General features: G+C 43.7%; 1 protein-coding gene across 4 annotated transcripts in view; it reads left to right on the top strand.

Annotated features, from left to right (window-relative positions):
• The window catches only part of LOC311255517 (uncharacterized protein), a 56,023-nt gene that overhangs the window by 716 nt on the left and 37,070 nt on the right, over positions 1–18,237 (top strand). For 3 of the 4 annotated variants that reach the window (XM_084350070.1, XM_084350069.1, XM_084350068.1), the window contains exons 4-42: positions 94–282; positions 765–870; positions 965–1,198; positions 1,291–1,392; positions 1,581–1,772; positions 1,920–2,027; positions 2,573–2,765; positions 2,885–3,021; positions 3,421–3,645; positions 4,218–4,359; positions 4,511–4,634; positions 5,016–5,207; positions 5,338–5,475; positions 5,625–5,807; positions 5,906–6,100; positions 6,905–7,053; positions 7,144–7,312; positions 7,434–7,568; positions 7,722–7,874; positions 8,462–8,663; positions 8,930–9,070; positions 9,179–9,364; positions 9,519–9,590; positions 9,713–9,839; positions 9,927–10,060; positions 10,428–10,625; positions 10,728–10,877; positions 11,487–11,666; positions 13,108–13,224; positions 13,819–13,968; positions 14,064–14,216; positions 14,437–14,646; positions 14,848–14,952; positions 15,544–15,688; positions 15,811–16,022; positions 16,170–16,388; positions 16,580–16,686; positions 17,448–17,601; positions 18,051–18,150. In XM_084350070.1, the coding sequence (XP_084206196.1) occupies positions 988–1,198; positions 1,291–1,392; positions 1,581–1,772; positions 1,920–2,027; positions 2,573–2,765; positions 2,885–3,021; positions 3,421–3,645; positions 4,218–4,359; positions 4,511–4,634; positions 5,016–5,207; positions 5,338–5,475; positions 5,625–5,807; positions 5,906–6,100; positions 6,905–7,053; positions 7,144–7,312; positions 7,434–7,568; positions 7,722–7,874; positions 8,462–8,663; positions 8,930–9,070; positions 9,179–9,364; positions 9,519–9,590; positions 9,713–9,839; positions 9,927–10,060; positions 10,428–10,625; positions 10,728–10,877; positions 11,487–11,666; positions 13,108–13,224; positions 13,819–13,968; positions 14,064–14,216; positions 14,437–14,646; positions 14,848–14,952; positions 15,544–15,688; positions 15,811–16,022; positions 16,170–16,388; positions 16,580–16,686; positions 17,448–17,601; positions 18,051–18,150 (5,810 nt within the window). In that variant the 5' untranslated portion in view covers positions 94–282; positions 765–870; positions 965–987. Of the gene's footprint in view, positions 1–93; positions 283–764; positions 871–964; positions 1,199–1,290; positions 1,393–1,580; positions 1,773–1,919; positions 2,028–2,572; positions 2,766–2,884; positions 3,022–3,420; positions 3,646–4,217; positions 4,360–4,510; positions 4,635–5,015; positions 5,208–5,337; positions 5,476–5,624; positions 5,808–5,905; positions 6,101–6,904; positions 7,054–7,143; positions 7,313–7,433; positions 7,569–7,721; positions 7,875–8,461; positions 8,664–8,929; positions 9,071–9,178; positions 9,365–9,518; positions 9,591–9,712; positions 9,840–9,926; positions 10,061–10,427; positions 10,626–10,727; positions 10,878–11,486; positions 11,667–13,107; positions 13,225–13,818; positions 13,969–14,063; positions 14,217–14,436; positions 14,647–14,847; positions 14,953–15,543; positions 15,689–15,810; positions 16,023–16,169; positions 16,389–16,579; positions 16,687–17,447; positions 17,602–18,050; positions 18,151–18,237 lie in introns of those variants that run through there. The other variant, XM_084350071.1, reaches the window with a different exon arrangement.

Here is an 18,237-nt window from a genome sequence, read left to right as displayed (position 1 = left end):
AAAAGCTTTACTCAATTCTGCTTGATGCTGTGTGGCAAAAAATATTGTTGTCATGTTACTGGTTTTTTTTTTACTCATTACTGTTCATTGCAGCCTTGTTTTCCAGGTCTGATCAGTTCAGAGGACAGAGTGGACTGCAGGCTGTGTCCTGCAGGAATCACGTGTAATCCAGCCAATGGGACCCTATCTTTGTGCCCTCCAGGACAACATTCTCCTGAGGGGGTCCTACAGTGTCTGACCTGCCCTGCAGATTCTGTATGCACCTCTGGATTTCCCTTTAAGGTAACCAGGGACCCTTTTTACTACAAATATTATAATTTGTCAAAGCAGGAAAAGCACACGCTCGACCAAAAACTTAGCTCTGTTCTATTAATTGTCCCAGTAAGCCATGTCTGTGATACCAGAGCCCTAGAGTGAGCTCACCTAACAGAATGCAGACATAATTAATGTCATCAGTCCCTTTTCCTGCTGTGAAAAGGGTCTGTCACAGTAGACTGTTTCAATGTCCTCCTCTAAAATGTGTTGTATCCGAGAGAAAAATATCAAGGTAATTATGGTGCCAAGGTGATTCCTTTTTTCATTAAACATCACAGAGTAACATAAGGAAATGAACGTTTGTAGTTTGTTCATGTGATACAAACATTATATACATAGCCAGTAGGCATAAAAACACAAACTGCAGGTTGAGTCTGCCTAAACATTGGAATTAAATCATATGCTTTTTCTCCTTGCTCCTTTGTTCATCTCTTACATATGCCTCACAGTGTGGGCCTGGCCGGGAGCCCAACGTAGATCACACTGTGTGTAATGACTGCCTCCCGGGCTTCTACTCCACTGTGTGTACTATCAAGTGTCTCCAGTGTCCAGCAGGTAGTTCAGATATATCTAATCTGCTCTCAATATTATGTTTCATAAGTGAGAAGACTTGAAGTAAATCTGTTAATGTGTCCTTTGCCTGCCATAGGAAGTTACTGTCCAGACAGTGGGATGTCACAGCCTCTCCCCTGTCCTCCCGGTCGCTCTTCCACACCAGGACAGACTTCCTGCCGTAGCTGTAACGATACGTCTTTGCTGTGTGAAGGGGCTGGTGCCCCCCGCTGGAGCCAGCCGGTCCACAGGTCCAGTCAAACGATCACCTGTCGACCAGGAACATACCGAGACACGAGGGAGGAGTTAGCATGTGTGGTCTGTCCAATAGGTTAGTATTTATCGCTGCATACTGCCATTTATATTGCCTTTCCTTCTGTAAGACGCCTAATGTGTATCTGTGCATGTTTCTGTTCACCTCAGGTCATTACTGTGTGGGAGGTGTAGCTGTACCCTGCCCTGCAGGGACCTATGGCTCGAAGGAAGGTCTGCAGAGGCTGAGAGACTGCACAATCTGTCCTGCTGGTAGAGTTTTGAAAACCTTCTTTCAGTTTCACGTCTAAAGACTAATATATATTCATATCAGTATGTACCGTATACCCATTACATTACCTCGGTTACAGGCTAATGTTACTGATGTCTTTACTATAAATACATTATCCTGTGGAAGTAAAAACATCTTTTTGAACTTATCTATAAATTCTTCTCTCAAGGGTTTTACTGTCTGGAAGGAGGCTCACAGAGACCCACCTCCCAGTTCCTTTGCCCACAGGGCTATTACTGTGAGGAGGGCACCGCCACCCCTCATGGGTCACCTTGCCCTGCTGGTACAGCGGGGGAACAACTGGGTCAGACAAGTAGGGCAGCCTGTAAGAGATGCAGAGAAGGACGCTTCTGTCCTGCAGGTAAGTCTTAGCACTATTATGCTGAATTCAATACTGTGTGTCACAGCAGAAGATAGATTTTATGGTGAAATGTCACTGCACTGTGCCCACTCTTTTTTCATTTTTCTATGTAATGCATATGTGTGTGTGTGTGTGTGTTTGTGTCAGGCTCATCTGGGCCTGGCTTGCCCTGTGCTCGGGGGAGATACTGTCCTGCTGGCTTGGAAGAAGTGATCTGTCCTAGAGGCACCTTCACCCCTCATCAAGGAGCAATAAGTGAGCTTATATGCCGTATTATTACTTTTTTATGTTCCCCATTTATTCAGGCATATTTCATATTCACAGTCATTGATTTTTTTCCCCCAGCATACCAAGTATACAGCTCAGGCTTGCCATTTATTTCTAAGTGGAATTGTTATTTGTGAACAGCCCCACAGTCCCTTCGCAGCTCAGCTTGAAGTATTATGGCTCTATAGCAGTCTATCATGGCAAAATGCAATGGTTATATAAAGATATGAGTGCTGTTCCCATGAAGAACTGGAATATATGGATGAGAAATTGCAACAGATGGATGCCAAGAGGGCAAGGACAGGTTTTTAGCAAGAAAGAACAACCGTCGATGGTAAGCTGGAACTGTGCATGCAGTATGAAAAAAAAAAAAATGACTGTCTGTCAAAGGAAAACTTGACTATGTGCTACATGAGCATGCACTGTAAAACACAGGTGGATCATAAAACTCCAATATATTGCATTAAAATGAATCTAAAAGACAAACCTAATAATATTCTAAACATACATTCATTTGTAACGGTTCCCTGCAGGTGTGAAGGACTGTCTCAAATGCCCGGCAGGTTTTTACTGTCCTGAGGGGACAAGCGACCCTGTCCCTTGTCCACCAGGCTCCTTTAACCCCTTAGAAGGTCAGGACGAGTTGGCTGATTGCAGGGAGTGCTATGCAGGGAAGGCCTGCACACAGGTAGCTCTGAGAGCCCCCGATGTGGACTGCATGCAAGGGTGAGTGACCTCTTCAGATTCTCCTCAGCCACATGCTTTGTTGATACTGTAAGCTTGTGTTTTAATCCTGCCTATCCAGTCAATCTCTCATTTTGACCAATCTGCCTGAATCTTAACAGGTTTGTGTGTCCCCCTGGTTCCTCCAAACCCAACGCGCTGACCAATGCCTGCCCACCGGGGACACTGAGCAATCGCACTGACCTCACTGACCGCTCACAGTGTCAGCAGTGCCCCGCACGATATGCCTGTTTTCGAGGTGACATATATCTTTCTCACATAGACACATTCAGTCAACCTTCAAAAGACCCTTTTTGACATTTTGTAGTATAAGACAGAATTATTCAAGTTGTTCATACGAAATGGAGCCTGGTGATTTATCAGTATAATATATATTTTTTGATATGAGTCAACATATTGATATAACTTCAATGTGTGTTTTCCTAGACTTAAAGGGTGCATTATTGTATATTATACACATTTTTGTACTTACTTGACTGCTGTAGAGAAATAAAATGAACAATGATTAGAATAAATAATCACTGAGGTATCTGGTTAAACATATAGTGATATTTAATTGTGTCAACATCACCAATAAAATCATTAGCTTGCGGCTTGTTTTCCCACTTTAATGCCTACATTGTTTATCTTTTATCAGGAACTGGTGGTATCCAGAGACCGCCACTCTCCTGCTTTGCAGGGCATTATTGTCCACCTGGAACCATGTTCCCCACCCAGTACAAGTGTCCTGTGGGGACATGGAGTGGTCAAAGTGGATTGGAAGCTGAAAGAGAGTGTCGCCCGTGCCCACAGGGCTGGTACTGTTTGGCTGGGTCTGGAGCTCCGTCAGGTCGTTGCAGCTCTGGACACTACTGTCCTGAAGGTACGTGAGTGTGACATAAATGTTAAAATACTGTGGCCAGTTTCCAAACTATATTAATATGTAGTCTTGTAATTAAAGCAACTCTATGTAACTTTTTGTAGAAAGATGAATGATTATTGAGTCTCTTTCCATCCATCATCTATAACCCACTTATCCTTTGCAGGGTCGCAGGGGGCTGAAGTCGACCCAAGCTAACATTAGGCGAGTGGCGGGGTACACCAGTCTCATGGGCATCAAATGCCAATCAAAGTCAAATACCGAATTTGGTCTTTGGCGGACACAAACCATTAACTCAAAGCATTGGTATTTGATGATCTGGTAGAAGACTCAACAATCGGCTATCGTTGTCCAGAACTACTTTAAAAGTTACATAACGTTGCTTTAAGATGTCAAAAATCGTACATACAAAAGTATCTTTAAAGTATTTAAATGTTTTCTTTGCAAACTGTTCAGGCCTAAACACAGCTCTCCGTGTGAAATCGATTTCATGAGAAAAGATTTTTTTCTCTCTCCAAGAGCTGATATCATGAGTCATTCATGTGGATATAACTTTTTCGATGTTGCATCACCAGGGACTGCATATGGCACCCAGTTTCCCTGCCCTGCAGGCACCTACAGCGTCCAAATGGGGAACAGACACAGAGAAGACTGTCTGATTTGTCCTGAAGGCTCATTCTGTCAACAGGGAACCTCCAAGCCGTCACCCTGCCCACCGTAAGCTGTAATTGTGTGCTGAATGTCAGAGGGAAGATGTGAGGATGATGATGAGGAGGAGGATGCATGGATGTGCCATATAGAATAAAATGAAGGATAAAGCTGGTGTTATAAGTATGATTTAGTATATTCACTCTGTCCTGTCTTCCAGCTCCACATTTCGCCGCCTGAAAGGAGGTCGAAGGCTGGAGGACTGCTCTGCCTGCCCTGCCGGCTATTTTTGTCCCCACTCAGCCACTGTCAACCCCAGAGTGTGTGGAGCTGGCAGCTACTCTGTAAGGCCCCATCTATAACACAGTCCACTGTGACTGGTCAACTCACTGAACCAGTGGGAACCAGAGCCAGCGTATAAGTCTCGTCCTTCTGATTGTCCTATTTTTAGATTAGCATTTTCAGCCCACATATCGTCTTACATTACTCACCATGTATGTACATCTGTAAATGTCAGCAAAATGAGTTGCTAAACTCAAATTTCATAATAGTTCATCTCTTGCTCTCAATATATAAGCAATATCAGTGTTCTTCCAGCATCTTGCAAGTTCGATCCTCCTCTCCCTCGAGTTTCCAGTGTGTATTTTGCGCTGTCCCTCCCCCATACTGGTTGATATCTTTAACTTAAACTCCCTGAATCTTCCTTCACGTTCTCTGGTGTGTAGGACGAGGGCTCTTTGGAGTGTTCTCCATGCCTGCAGGGCCACTACTGCAGCAACGAGACCACTAGCGAAGAAGCCATGTTGAGTGTCATGGTGTGCCCCCCAGGCTTTCTCTGCTCTCAGGGTTTGGCCAGAGACCCCCAGCGCTCAGCCACCCTCTGTCCTCGAGGCTTCTACTGCCCCGGAGGAGGCATTGTGAGTCGAAACGATACATACAGCGAAGGAACTATGTTTTTTCTTTATTAACATGTACAGTATGTTTTTCAAATGTCTGAAGCACTTTTGTTTAATTAAATTACCTTTTTAAATGTTATTTCCCTCATAGGATCCCAACCCCATTCCTTGCCCCAATGGTACCTACAGTGAGTTTCCTGGGCTGCGTGAGGCCAGCGAGTGTGTCCAGTGTCCTGAGGGGAAGTACTGTTACTCCCAGCAGCCGCAGGAGCAGCCTATTACCAACCCTGTGAGATCCAAAATAAATGAGATATACAGCATTTAATATGAAAAAATATATTCAAGTATTTTATTACATTTTTTTTCTCCCAAATTTGTTTTGATATCAGTTTAAATACTGAGCATGAAACCATTTGACTGTATGCTGTAATCTCTCAGACAGGAGTGTGTCCTCATGGGCATTATTGCCCCCTAGGGACCGGCTACCCCTACACCTACCCCTGTCAGGCTGGCCAGTACAGGAACAACACACTCGGCCACAGTGGAGGGGCGTGTGTGTTATGTCCACCCAGGCATTACTGCGACAGCCTGGGGACTCAGATGCCGTCAGTCTGCCCTCAGGTAGGAATATCCAGCATTTTTGAATAAACTGTGTTAACACATGGATGAGGCAGAACAGTATAGATGTGAAATCTCTCGTCCTGTCACTCTGTTGACAGGGCTTTTACTGTCCAGGAGGCACTTCTTCTCCCAAGCCGTGTCCTGAAGGCACCTACAGTTCACGCTCAGCTCTCAGTGATGGGTCTGAGTGCTCCCCCTGTGGCGGAGGCCAGTATTGCGCCGGTGTGGGACTCTCAGAGCCCTCTGGAAGCTGCAAAGAGCGCTTCTACTGTCGAGAGGGAGCCAAGTCTGCAGTATGAAAATACTATTTTTAATAATTTACTAAATAGAGGTTGCTAGTCATTAATTCATTATTCTTTCCTTGATGTGTTTAACCCTGATTAACTTCCATAAAATAGTTACTAGTCATCCTGAGGTCCACGTGCAAATTCAGGGAAATAATTAATGACATCTTCTCTAAATAATGAAGTCAAGTAAACTTATCAGTAAAACATTAATCCTCTGAACTCCAAAAAGTTTCCTGATATTTTTTTGCTCTTGTCACATTTGTACTCTGTGAACTCATTTTTCATGCCCACACATACATACAGTTTTTTATAACGTCTGCCTTATACCCACTCCAGCATCCACACATGGATTACAACACACACACACACACACACACACACACACACACACACACACACACACACACACACACACACACACACTAAACAAATACCAAAAGAGAAAAGAAATGCTTTTAAAAGAAGACACAGTTGCAGCAGATCTCAGGTCACCCGGCAGTTCCAGAGAACAGCTCATTACAGTGAATAAAAACGCCATCTCCGGTCTTAGTTTTTAATTGTGGGTACATTCAGGAGACACAATCAATGAACTAAGGGCTGTGACTGATCTGACTGAAGAGCTACTGCAAAAAAGATTAGAGGAACTTTCTATGTCGCTCACCCTTCCTGACTTTCGGTCTACTGATGAAGCTCATATTATGAAACATTACTTTGCTATGCATCACATTCCACTACTTCAGTAATTAAATCATTTCTCTACTCACTGCTTTTTAGCTCATCTTGACATGCATGTGCTGTAACCATTTCCAGACTCCTGCAGATGGGCCAGCAGGGGGTTTATGTCCCGCAGGAAGTTACTGTCCTCTAGCTTCGTCCTCACCCCTCCCGTGTCCCCCCGGCGCCTTCAGCAACAGCACCGGCCTCAGCAGACCTGAGGAGTGTGTCAGCTGTCCACCAGGGTAACGCCACGCTTCTTAGTATTCACTTATGAGGACTGTGTTAAATAGAAATCTGTATTCTTTGTGTCAATATTTTTCTCTCCCCGTCAGTTTTTATTGTTTAGGTTCCAACAACACCTCACCCTCAGGCCCTTGTTTTCCTGGTTTCTACTGTACCGGTGGCTCAGCTTCGCCTGTTCAGAATGAAGCACAGGAGGGTTATTATACCTCAGAGGGGGCAGCCAGGGCAGAACCATGTCCTCTGGGCACTTTTCAGCCGGTAAGAAATAATCCTTACAGAATACCAAATGCCATTCTACTGAAAGTATGCAGTTGAAAATAAATAATGAAAAAAAACCTGCTCTATGTTATTCCCTTGTCTCTACTCTGAATCCTCACAGCGACGAGGTGCACAGTCATGTGTGGAGTGTCAGGGAGGAAGAGTTTGTAACCAGACAGGCTTGTCCCAGGCACCGCTGTGCCCCACAGGACACTACTGTCCTCCAGGGTCCTCTGTTGCTCGACCCTGTCCTCCAGTCAGTTCTGCATCTGTGTGTGGTGTAGTGTTGTGACTGTCCATCCGGCTGCTTGTCGTTTACACGTTTTACACCTATGCTTCATGAATTGCATTTACCCTGATTCAAATGTACATAATTACTGTGGTAAAATTTGAGCATCTTATTATTCAGGGCTCGTACTCTGACCAGCCGGGTGGCGACACTGTGCAGCACTGTCGGCCATGCGAGGCCGGTTGGTTCTGCAGCAGAGCCGGCCTCTCTGCCCCGCAGGGTCTCTGCAACCCAGGACACTACTGCACCTCTGGAGCCTTCACTGCCTCTCCAGTAAGTTGAATTGAATAATGAATTTTGAAATCTTGGCTTCTAACAGCTTATCCAAACTGATGTTTTAGTAAAAAAATAAAATAAAAACAGTATGAAATTTGATGTGATGTAGCAAAAATGCTTCTATGCCCTCCATATGTGCCATGTCGACATTTTGTTTGCTTTGTTGCCTTTTGTTGATTAACTTGCTTTTTTTCTCAGGTGAGGCAATCCTGTATTTTGTGAGCGTATCACAGCAGTAAAGATGTAGACATATCCTGTTTTTTTTTCAAGTGGAATATTTCAGCTTTCGAAGTTAAAGCTGTGTAGTTGATTTGATGGCAGCCATTAATTTCCCACACACTGTGACTGCTGAAGTGTTTGTCATTGGATATGAATATGGATTTAGGTGTTCAGTTCAAGTTTGCATCGCTTAAAAAATAATTATTTTTCAGAAATGCTTGTTGGATATGCTGCTGGTAGTGCGTGGGAAATGAATGACAGCGACAAACTGCCAACACTTTAAACTTTTAGACTTCTAACTATAGCTGAAAGCCAAGACTAGCAAAGTTTTTTATTTTCTGTTGATTACTCCAACGTTCCCGCAGGTGGCCGTGGCGTCTGGCGGCGTGTGTTCTGCAGGATACGTCTGTCCGCGAGGGACCAAGTATCCACGGCAGCACCCCTGCCCTGTGGGAACCTGGAGCAGCATCGTAGGAGCTCAAAACCTGTCCTCCTGCTGGCCCTGCCCTCCACGACTCTACTGCAACAGTACTGGACTCAGTCAGCCCTCAGGAATCTGTGAGACAGGTGTGGGAATTAATTATCTGGAGGAATGGAGGAGTTTTTAAACTGGCACTTGTGTTTTTTTTATATTTATCCACTGACTTTCCAAACTATTACTTTATGGGTTGTGTAGATGTTTGTCTGCTATTTTGTCACTTGTTACTTAATAATTGATGTCAAATAAATGATTTTTTCACACAAAAGTGATTCAAACTAAAAATATTTCAGTCAATTGAGCATCATCACATCTGTGTTTTAATTCTGTAAATGTCATATCTACTGATTTTTAGGGTATTACTGTTCAGGAGGGGCCATGTCTTCAGTGCCCTCAGATGGTGTGACAGGGGACATTTGTCCAGTTGGACACTATTGTCCCACGGGTTCAAATTCTCCTGTGGTCTGCCCTGATGGGACGTACTCAAACACTACAGGTATGGACAATTCATTCCATGGAACTTCGTAAGATATCAAGTGTCATAATCTGAAATATAAAACGTAGGCATAACTTCACTATCTATATCTTCCTATGTTGGGTGAAGGGGCGGAGGCGTGCGAGGACTGCCCCACAGGGACATACTGTCTGTCAGGAGAGGGTGTCCAGCTGTGTCCAGCAGGACACTACTGTCTCGGCGGTGGAGTTGAGGGTATCCTGCCCTGCCCTCCCGGCACTTACAGCCCTCAGTTTGGCCTTAGCCAAGTGGAGCAGTGCCTCATTTGTCCAGCAGGTGAGAGTATTGTCACATGGTTGTCGTCACTGCTCTGCAAGACACTGCAAAGTCTATTTCTAGTCTACTTATTAATTACAGGAGGAAATTATGATTTCCACACCTTGTTTTTTACTGTGGTGGTGTTTTCAATTCTCCACGCTGTGCTTCACAGGGTTCTTCTGTGAGGACTGGGGTCTGTTTGAACCCACTGGACCCTGTCAAGCTGGTTACTACTGCATAGCAGGTACACATGTGGGAAAAAATATCATCTATCACTGTAATCTAAACCTAAACAACTGCTACTGTATGAAAGCTGTGCTGCTGAACTGAACAACTTAACTTATCTTACATATGCACGCTCTCAAGGTGTAAACTTTCAGAACCCAGATGGAAACTTCAGCACAGGAGTGGGAGGAGCATGTCCACAGGGGAGGTACTGTCCCGAGGGCACCAGTCTTCCACTGCCCTGCCCTCCAGGAACCTACTCTGACAGGTTGGACACCCAAAATAGTACACAAACATATTTCTATGAAGTTAACCCTGTTGTTTTACTATGTATGTGACATGTGTGTGGTTGCAGTGTTTTTCTGACAGACGCCTTTGGCTGTAGCCCGTGTCCAGCGGGTCAGTTCTGTGGCGCTGCAGGTCTCACTCGTCCATCTGGACTCTGTCAGGCAGGATTTTACTGTCCAGGGGGAGACGCAACAGCCACAGGTAGAAATATTGACATTGTGCTTGTTAGATAATGGCAAAGTGACTCCATTACTCCATCTTTTCTGATTTGTTGATGTGTCATCGATGTGTTGATTTCAGTGATTAACAATGGATGTAGCTCATACATGATAAGTGCCAGTGTAGAGCGGGGGTAATATATAATGTGCGAGGAGAATTCTTATGAATAAGCATAAGATAGAGGAGGAACAGATGCTGATAAATGCAGCAAATCTGAATGTGTGAGGGTGTTTTGTTGAATGGATGATTGCTGAATTAATCTGGGTTTATCACTAGAATCATCACATTGGGGGCTTTGCAGTCACAATCTCACTAATTTACCACATCTAATTGGATTTTTCCTCTCCAGGCTCTGAAGGAGGTCTTTGCCCACCAGCTCATTACTGCCCCGATGGGAGCGCGAGCCCACTGCAATGTCCGGCTGGGACCTACACCAATCTCACTGGGCAGTCTGTGTGTTCCCGGTGCCCTGCCGGCTACTACTGTCCAGAGAAGACTGGCAACTTCACCAAGTTCCCCTGTCCACCTGGATTCTACTGCCCTGATGGTATCCAAAAAACTTTCATGGTTGTGTTTCTTCATGAATTTATTGAAAACTTAAATGCTACATATACTAAAAGTACTGAAATCTGATTGTGTTATACGCTAGGTACAAGGCATGCCACCCAGTTTCCCTGTCCTCGTGGATACTACAACCCCGAGCCTATGACTCAGAGTCTTGACAGCTGCTTGCCTTGTCCTCCAGGACACTACTGTGAGAAGGAGAGGCTGACCAAAGTGTCTGGAAAATGCAAGGCTGGTCAGTAACAGTGTCTTTGTTTATTTCTACCAAAGATACAATCGCAGCAATAGTTTCTCAGTGTCAGGACTTTGTCCTCTGTACCAGCCTGTTTGTCTCCAGGGGCCGACAAGCCAGTCCAAAGCAGTCTGGAAGACTTCGCGGTCAGGAACAAAGAGTGCACATTAAGCATGAAACGTCACAGCTCAACACCAGCCACATCAGTCATTACTTTAGTTCCCCTCCTTACTCTTACTCTCGCACTTCAGCACTAACAGCAGCGTTTAGATAATTCCCTGTGCATTATTCATGTATGTGCAAATGCGCAGAACAGCTTGGCTCCATATGCCACCACACAATGCACACAAGTTTCATGCAGATATTTAAAAAGTAGCTAGCAAGTTTTTTTTTTTTTTTTTTCTCACCAGTGACTCATCTCTCTCACCTTGCTCTGTATTGCTGCTCTGTTTGTGTGAGAAAGTCATCATGTGATGTCTGCAGTGATATCTCTGTGTGTCAGCAGCAGCAGCAGAGTGTTTGTATATGACAGAAATAGACAGCAGTCACAACATCAGTGCATCACTTTCATCGTCTCTCACTCTGCGTCCTGCTGTGTCTGTTTCCTCTCAGGTTGGTTCTGTGTGTCAGCAGCATGGAACTCGCAGCCTTTTGACCTGGACAATTACACAAATGCCAACTGTCTGTGTCCAGCTACCTCCACCGGGGGGCGCTGTCAGGTGGGCTTTTACTGCCCTTTAGGTAGCCAGGAGCCCCTGCCTTGTCCAGCCGGAGCCTTCTGTAACATCTCAGGTATTTGGACATTGATAATCAAATATCCATACGCACTGGCCACTAATCCACAGTTTAAACAACACGCGTCTAATATTTCCAGGTAACAGAAATGACCTTGAAACAAAAGGGAATGTTTGAAACATAAGGGAGAATACATTTGAATTTAACAATATGGTAACTTTAACTTTTTGGGAATTTTGAGTTCCAAGTATTTCATTTGATTTTGAAGGTATTGCGCTGATAGTAGCCTATAATATAATGGAAACATCTTATATTACCTACTTATTACACCATTATTGTCACCACGTTACCATTTTCAAACTATTACTCCAGTGTTACCATATAATTTCCGAGCTGTAATGTAATGTGCTACCTAGAGGGAAATTAAGCAGTTGACATTGTAGTGTGTGTTTGTAAAGTAAAGGTACATTAGATTCAACAAGAGGTCCAAGGCTGGACTTGTAATTTAGAAAAATATACAGGCAGTATATTAAAATGTATTTAAATGCACAGAAAGACACACTGTAATTGGAAACAATTGTGTGAGATGTTACAAATATATTAGTGTATATTGTCTGAAACAGTATAGGTATAACAAATATATCGAATATGAAGGTATTTCTGTTGGATTAAGATGATGGATATATGACAGGTGGCCATAGGTGGATATATGATATTGATTTCATTTTGATTTGTGCAGATATTGTTTAATTGTTATGGCCACTAGATATATGATTAAAGCAACACCACTGTCCTAAATACAAATCCCAGGTCTATAACAACTCATTGCATCATAACAATGTTATGTGTTGAAAACGCTGTGATCCTACCCTCTCACTGAAGTTCCATAGTGCAGAAATAACAAATCCACATCCTATAATCTTTTTTTTATTGAGATGATGGTGTAGTATTTACTGTATAAAGAGTGAAAGGGTAGATAAGACAACTTTGGGGCAATTTGAATCAAGGCCTCTTAGCGGCTCACTGTTAATTATATCAAAAATGGACTGAAACGCAGCTTGGATTCAGATTTTTTTCTGAAGGCAGGCAAAAAAAGGCTGGCAACAAAACAGAAATAATCCAAGACCAACAACAAAACATACAAACAAAAACTAAACTAAGTACAAACCAGGATAACACAAGGATACAGGCAGTAAACAGGAGTAGAAGACATGACCAGGACATAGATGAGAGAAACAGCCGAACAAATGAAGATTGAAGGAAAAAGAGTGAGGAAAAAGACAAAGACAGGAAGTGGAAAGTAACACATGACACGTGAGGATATAATCTACAAAATAAGACATAAAACAACTAAACCAAAAACCATGACACTCACCCATTATTCTGCAAAAGGGGATATCAGTCCCAAAGCAACTTATACATAATATTTTTGGGCAAAATCAATTAAATAATGTTGACAAATATCAAATAAAAAAATACTACTTATGTTGCTTGAAAGGTTTGGCTCTGCCGATGGGTCCCTGCTCCCCTGGATATTACTGTGTTGAAGGGGCCACTAATGCCAGACCAACAGATGGAGAAACTGGCAGCATCTGTCCACCTGGGACATACTGTGGTAAGCCCTGATTTACCGCCTTGGAACGAGTGTATCAATAACTTGCCAACAAAGTTTTTAAGCCTCTTAATAGTTGAATAGTAAAGTGCTCGGAAGACGTGGACAGACACTAAAATAATCAATTTTAATAGGAAAAAATATTTACTTATTCATGATATCACCACCATACATTAGTTTTTGGTGCGCAACTAAAGAGTTAACCCACAAAGTGTAAGAATTTCTGAAGTCTTATCATATCTCACTTCATATTCAGCAGGAATTGTTTTTAAGGCAAGAAGTCATCAGCCTTTAACATTTGGGGTTTTCTCAAGAGTCACCATTGTCTTCTCTCTGCCCAAAGACATGCAAATTAGATAAACTGTAGACTCTAAAGCTCTGACTCAGGTGGACCGAACACCCTAAATTACTCATGGGTATGAGTGTGAGTCATCTTGTGTCTATTTGTGTTGACCTGCGTAGGGTGTCTCCACACTTTTCTCCCCAAAGTGTCATGGTGTCAGTCTTCATACCCTACAGCTCAGAATAGAAATGTGTACGTAAATGCAATGAAAGATTAGATGAATGAATGACTACTCAAAGTGTTTCTCTCCACAGTTGAGGGCTCAGGAGAGCCAGAGTTGTGTCCAGCTGGTACTTTTTCCCCCGTGCCAGGTCTGACCAGTGAGGCTGGCTGTCAGCCCTGCACCGCTGGTTTGTACTGCAGAGGAGCAGGTCTCAGGGCTCCGACTGGACCCTGCAGCCAGGGTCAGTCCATACACTGTGTTAGATACATTCTTTGCTCTGCTCCAACCTCGTTTCCATCCTTTCACACTGTGTTGTGTCTCTTGTCACCTTGGTAGGCTATTGGTGCCCTCCTGGTCAGACTGTGGCTACAGCTCTGCCATGTCCTCTAGGACACTTCTGCTCACAGGGCAGCGCAGCTCCTGAGCCCTGCCCATCAGGAACCTATCAGGACAGAGAGAAACAGGCAGCCTGTGCTGTCTGTGAGGCAGGTAGGAGCCTCTCAGCAGAAGCATATATTTATTTTCCTTTTTAAAAAACTCTTATTTTGCTGAAGAGGCTGTAATGAAAGCGGCTCTCAATAAACCCTTCACCCAACGCTTTTATTTACTGAAGTTAGTGGCTTGTTCACATGCACATGTTCCATTTATGATACAGCACTTTGCAAATTGAAATAAAATATATTGAAATATATGTTCCTCTTCTTTCAAGGTTACTACTGTGATATGAGACTAGCCAATGCCTCCTTGCCGAGGCCGTGCCCTAAAGGTCACTACTGCCCTGCAGGTACAGCTCTGCCCAACCAACACCCATGCCCCATAGGCTCCTTCAACCTGAGACAGCGTGCACACAGCTTCACTGACTGTATGCAGTGTCCTACTGGACAATACTGTCCTTCTGTGGGACTGTCACAGCCAGCAGGTGAGATCTCCTCTCCTCTCCTTACAAAACTTCACCTGACTTTTTCATTGGCACAGGGGTGAGTAGATAATGGCTGAATTTAAAATTTTCTAATGTTCCTTTAAACTCAGAAAGTGTAGTCTCTAGCCTGCATTATGCAGCTCTAGATGTATCTTCTTTACTGTCTGATGATGATGTGTTGTGATGTTCTTCCATCCATAGGACCATGCCATGCTGGTTACTGGTGCAGAGAGGGAGCATCCTCTCCCAGCCCACTGGATGGACTCTCAGGCTCCCTGTGTCCACCCGGTCAATACTGCCCCTCAGGTTACTGTCTTGTCCTTCCATAATAAGCAATCGGCCACCAGCAGCTGCTTCAGTGCTGCTATACTGTTAATACCTGAAATCTATCAAGTGGCAGGGGTCCACATTTTCAAAATAATGTTTTTTTGTAACCCGTTGCTGATGTAGCTTGTTTTATAGGCTAATGCAACCAAATTTATTCAGTGTGAGGCTATTAACATTGTACCATATTATGTTGAAGGGCTAAGATGTTTTATTCATACTAATTACCATTTGGTGGCCTCTAGGAAGTTCTGACAACATTTATCTTGTAACTTTGATACAGTTTTCTTCAAATTAATTTGTACACTTGTTCAGTCTGACTTGGGGCACTGACCCGTGCTTTAAAAATGCTGTAGGGTAAACTCTGCCTCGTCCTGAGTTGCTCAATGCTGCATGCAGGAATTGGAGCTTTCACTTGTTTTGTTGCACGTAATTCTGCTTACAGTGTGTAAAACATTGTCACACGATATTAAATTGCCAAACCTAACAACTACATATTTCTTGTGGAATTATTTTTAGTTTAATACATAGACGGCTGGGTTGAAATGTAAGCTGTTTGTGTCATCTTTACAGGCACCACAGCCCCTGTGGCCTGCCCTGAAGGAAGCTGGTCAAACAGCTCAGGCCTGCGTGTCCAGGAGGACTGTAAACCCTGTCTGGGAGGATTTTACTGCGACTCTGCTGGCCTCACTAAACCTACAGGACCCTGCAGAAGGGGGTACACCAGACTCTGAGGAACTTAAGAAACACATTACTTGTGTCCTTGTTATTATTTACTTTAAACTCATGAATACGTGCTTACCGGCTCTGTTTTATAGTTTTGTTATCGCTCTTATGCAGATATTACTGTGTGGAGGGAGCCATCACATCCACCCCTACTGATGGAAATACAGGGGGACCGTGTCCTGAGGGTTCCTACTGCCCAGAGGGAACTGTTCAACCTGTGCCCTGTGATCCAGGGACATATGTGGCTGTGACACACGCTACTCAGTGCGAACCCTGTGTGCCAGGCTGGTACTGTGTGTCTGGCTCTCTGTACTTGTGCCCCGCAGGTCTGTGTTTTACTATTTTGTATACCCTTATTTTGGAAATTAATTTGCATTTGTATGCTAATTTTATGAAGTTATCAAGTAACAAACAGAAACAAACGCTTCCTTCATATTTATGCATCTCCTTGTGTTTTGTTTTGTGGCCTCCAGGCTTTTACTGCCCTGAGGGAACTGGATTTGACTTGAGGGGCTGTCCAGAGGGAACTTACGGTCCTGACCCCGGCTACTGGTCTGTCTCTCAGTGCAGGCAGTGTGACGGCGGCCATTACTGCTCTTCCAGAAATGGCACAGCTGTCACTGGACCATGTCAGGAAGGATATTACTGTTCACTTGGAAGCACTTCTCCACGACCTCTCTCACAGGGTGCAGGTAAACAATCCTCTTCACCAGATGTGTGCTTCACGGTCACACGTCCAGGAAGGTCTGAGCCTACCACATTGTTTCCTACTAATATGTGAGAAAGTCGAATTGTCAGCTGTATGATCATCTGTTGAAGTGTGGAAGTATTTCTATTTTGAGATGGTTGACGGATGACAGCTGTTCTCTGTGTCTCTCATCAGGAGAGGGAGGGCCATGTCCTGCTGGTCATTACTGCCCCCAGGCCACTGTCCATCCTCTGCCCTGTCCACGTGGGACATTCTCCAACCTCACCACATTAGTCTCCCAGGTTGCTTTGACTCAACACCACACTCATATTTCTTCTTGACAATGACTGAGAGTAGTCATTCCCCTCAAAATTAAACCAGGATGGATTTTTTTTGCTCTGTTAGTTGTCAACAAGGATGATGAGATAAAAAAATATTTGTCAACAACTACATTTTCTTTTTTTCTCTGCAAAAAAATAAATAAATTTACTGGATGTGAAATGAGATTTTATTTCTTTTTTACTATTTATCTGTTATTTATTTCATGCCATGTCTTATTTGTATTTATATTATTATTTTCTAATACTGAAAACATTGCAAGTTACTGTGTATAGGGATGGTGTAGCAGAACTGCTGACCGTAACATTGTTTTCAAAGTAGAATGTGATAGACATCTATGCAATGCTGTCAGGAGATCCAGAGAGGCAAGAGGGGAATTTTTTTTGTATTTTAATTTGCTGGTAAAGTCTGATCTAAATTGTTTTCTCTTCTGTATTTATGACTGGTGAGAAAAGGTTTTTCCAGGATAATCTTTCCAAGTTCCTTAAATATTTGTTTTCGTCGAGAAGATTGTCAGCAGTCCTGCTACACCATCCCTATACACAGTAACTTGCAATGTTTTCTATCTCGTTCATTGTGACAGCCGATCAATTTCTAATCCCCAATCAATATTTCACCTTGTGCACACTTTTTTTTTTTCCCATTTTCTTACTGTCTCCTTCTCTCTCTGTCTTCCTCTCCGCCTCTTCCTTCCTCTTATTGTCTCTTTCATTTCCCCTCTCAGGAGGATTGCCAGCCATGTCTCCCTGGTTACTATTGTGATGCCGTGGGGCTCTCTGTGCCGTCAGGTGAATGCTGGGAAGGTTTCTTCTGTCTGGAAGGTGCAGATCGTCCTGACCCTCCTTTAAGGGACAGACGGGGTGGACCGTGCCCAAAAGGTGATCAGATCCCAGAGAATTTAGACATCTGCCTCCAGATTTGTTATTTTTTTCATAGTCGTGGTGGCCCAGTGGGAGCACCTAACCCTGACCCCTAACCCAAATATCTTTTTAAAAACTTGACTTAAACCTTTTAGGCATGTCTCCCTAAAAATATTCTGTTAAAGAGGTAGCAGCAGCACAGACGCTTATAATGATCATGGAAGTATGGGAATATAACAGGAATACTATAGGCAGCAGTGTGCATTTTGAAGTACATAATTAAGTTTAAAGTTTACATAAGCTCAGAGCCAGCTTAGCGAACAGGTAAACAAAACACTCTTTCAAGTTAATAAGGCTAAACATAAGCAGCTGCTCTGCTGACACTGGAAATTGAGCCCCGTTCACTGTGGATTGTGCATGTGTGCCTGACTGTGTCTCTTTCATGACTCTTGTTTTTACACAACCAGGTTATTACTGTTCTGAGGGCTCTGTGGCTCCTCAGCAGTGCCCCTTGGGAACCATCAGCACGGAAGACGGCCAAGCCAGCTGCAGCGCCTGTCCCCAGGGGTATACTCTCCTATCAGCCACACGCAGTCATTCAGCATCTTAAAACACATACACTTCCTCATACAGGAGCATGATAGATTATGAAAG

Source organism: Pagrus pagrus (genome assembly GCF_965226575.1).
Source record: "Pagrus pagrus genome assembly, chromosome: 4".
In the NCBI taxonomy this organism is placed as follows: Eukaryota; Metazoa; Chordata; class Actinopteri; order Spariformes; family Sparidae; genus Pagrus; species Pagrus pagrus.
This window is presented reverse-complemented; position numbering and strand designations above follow the sequence as displayed.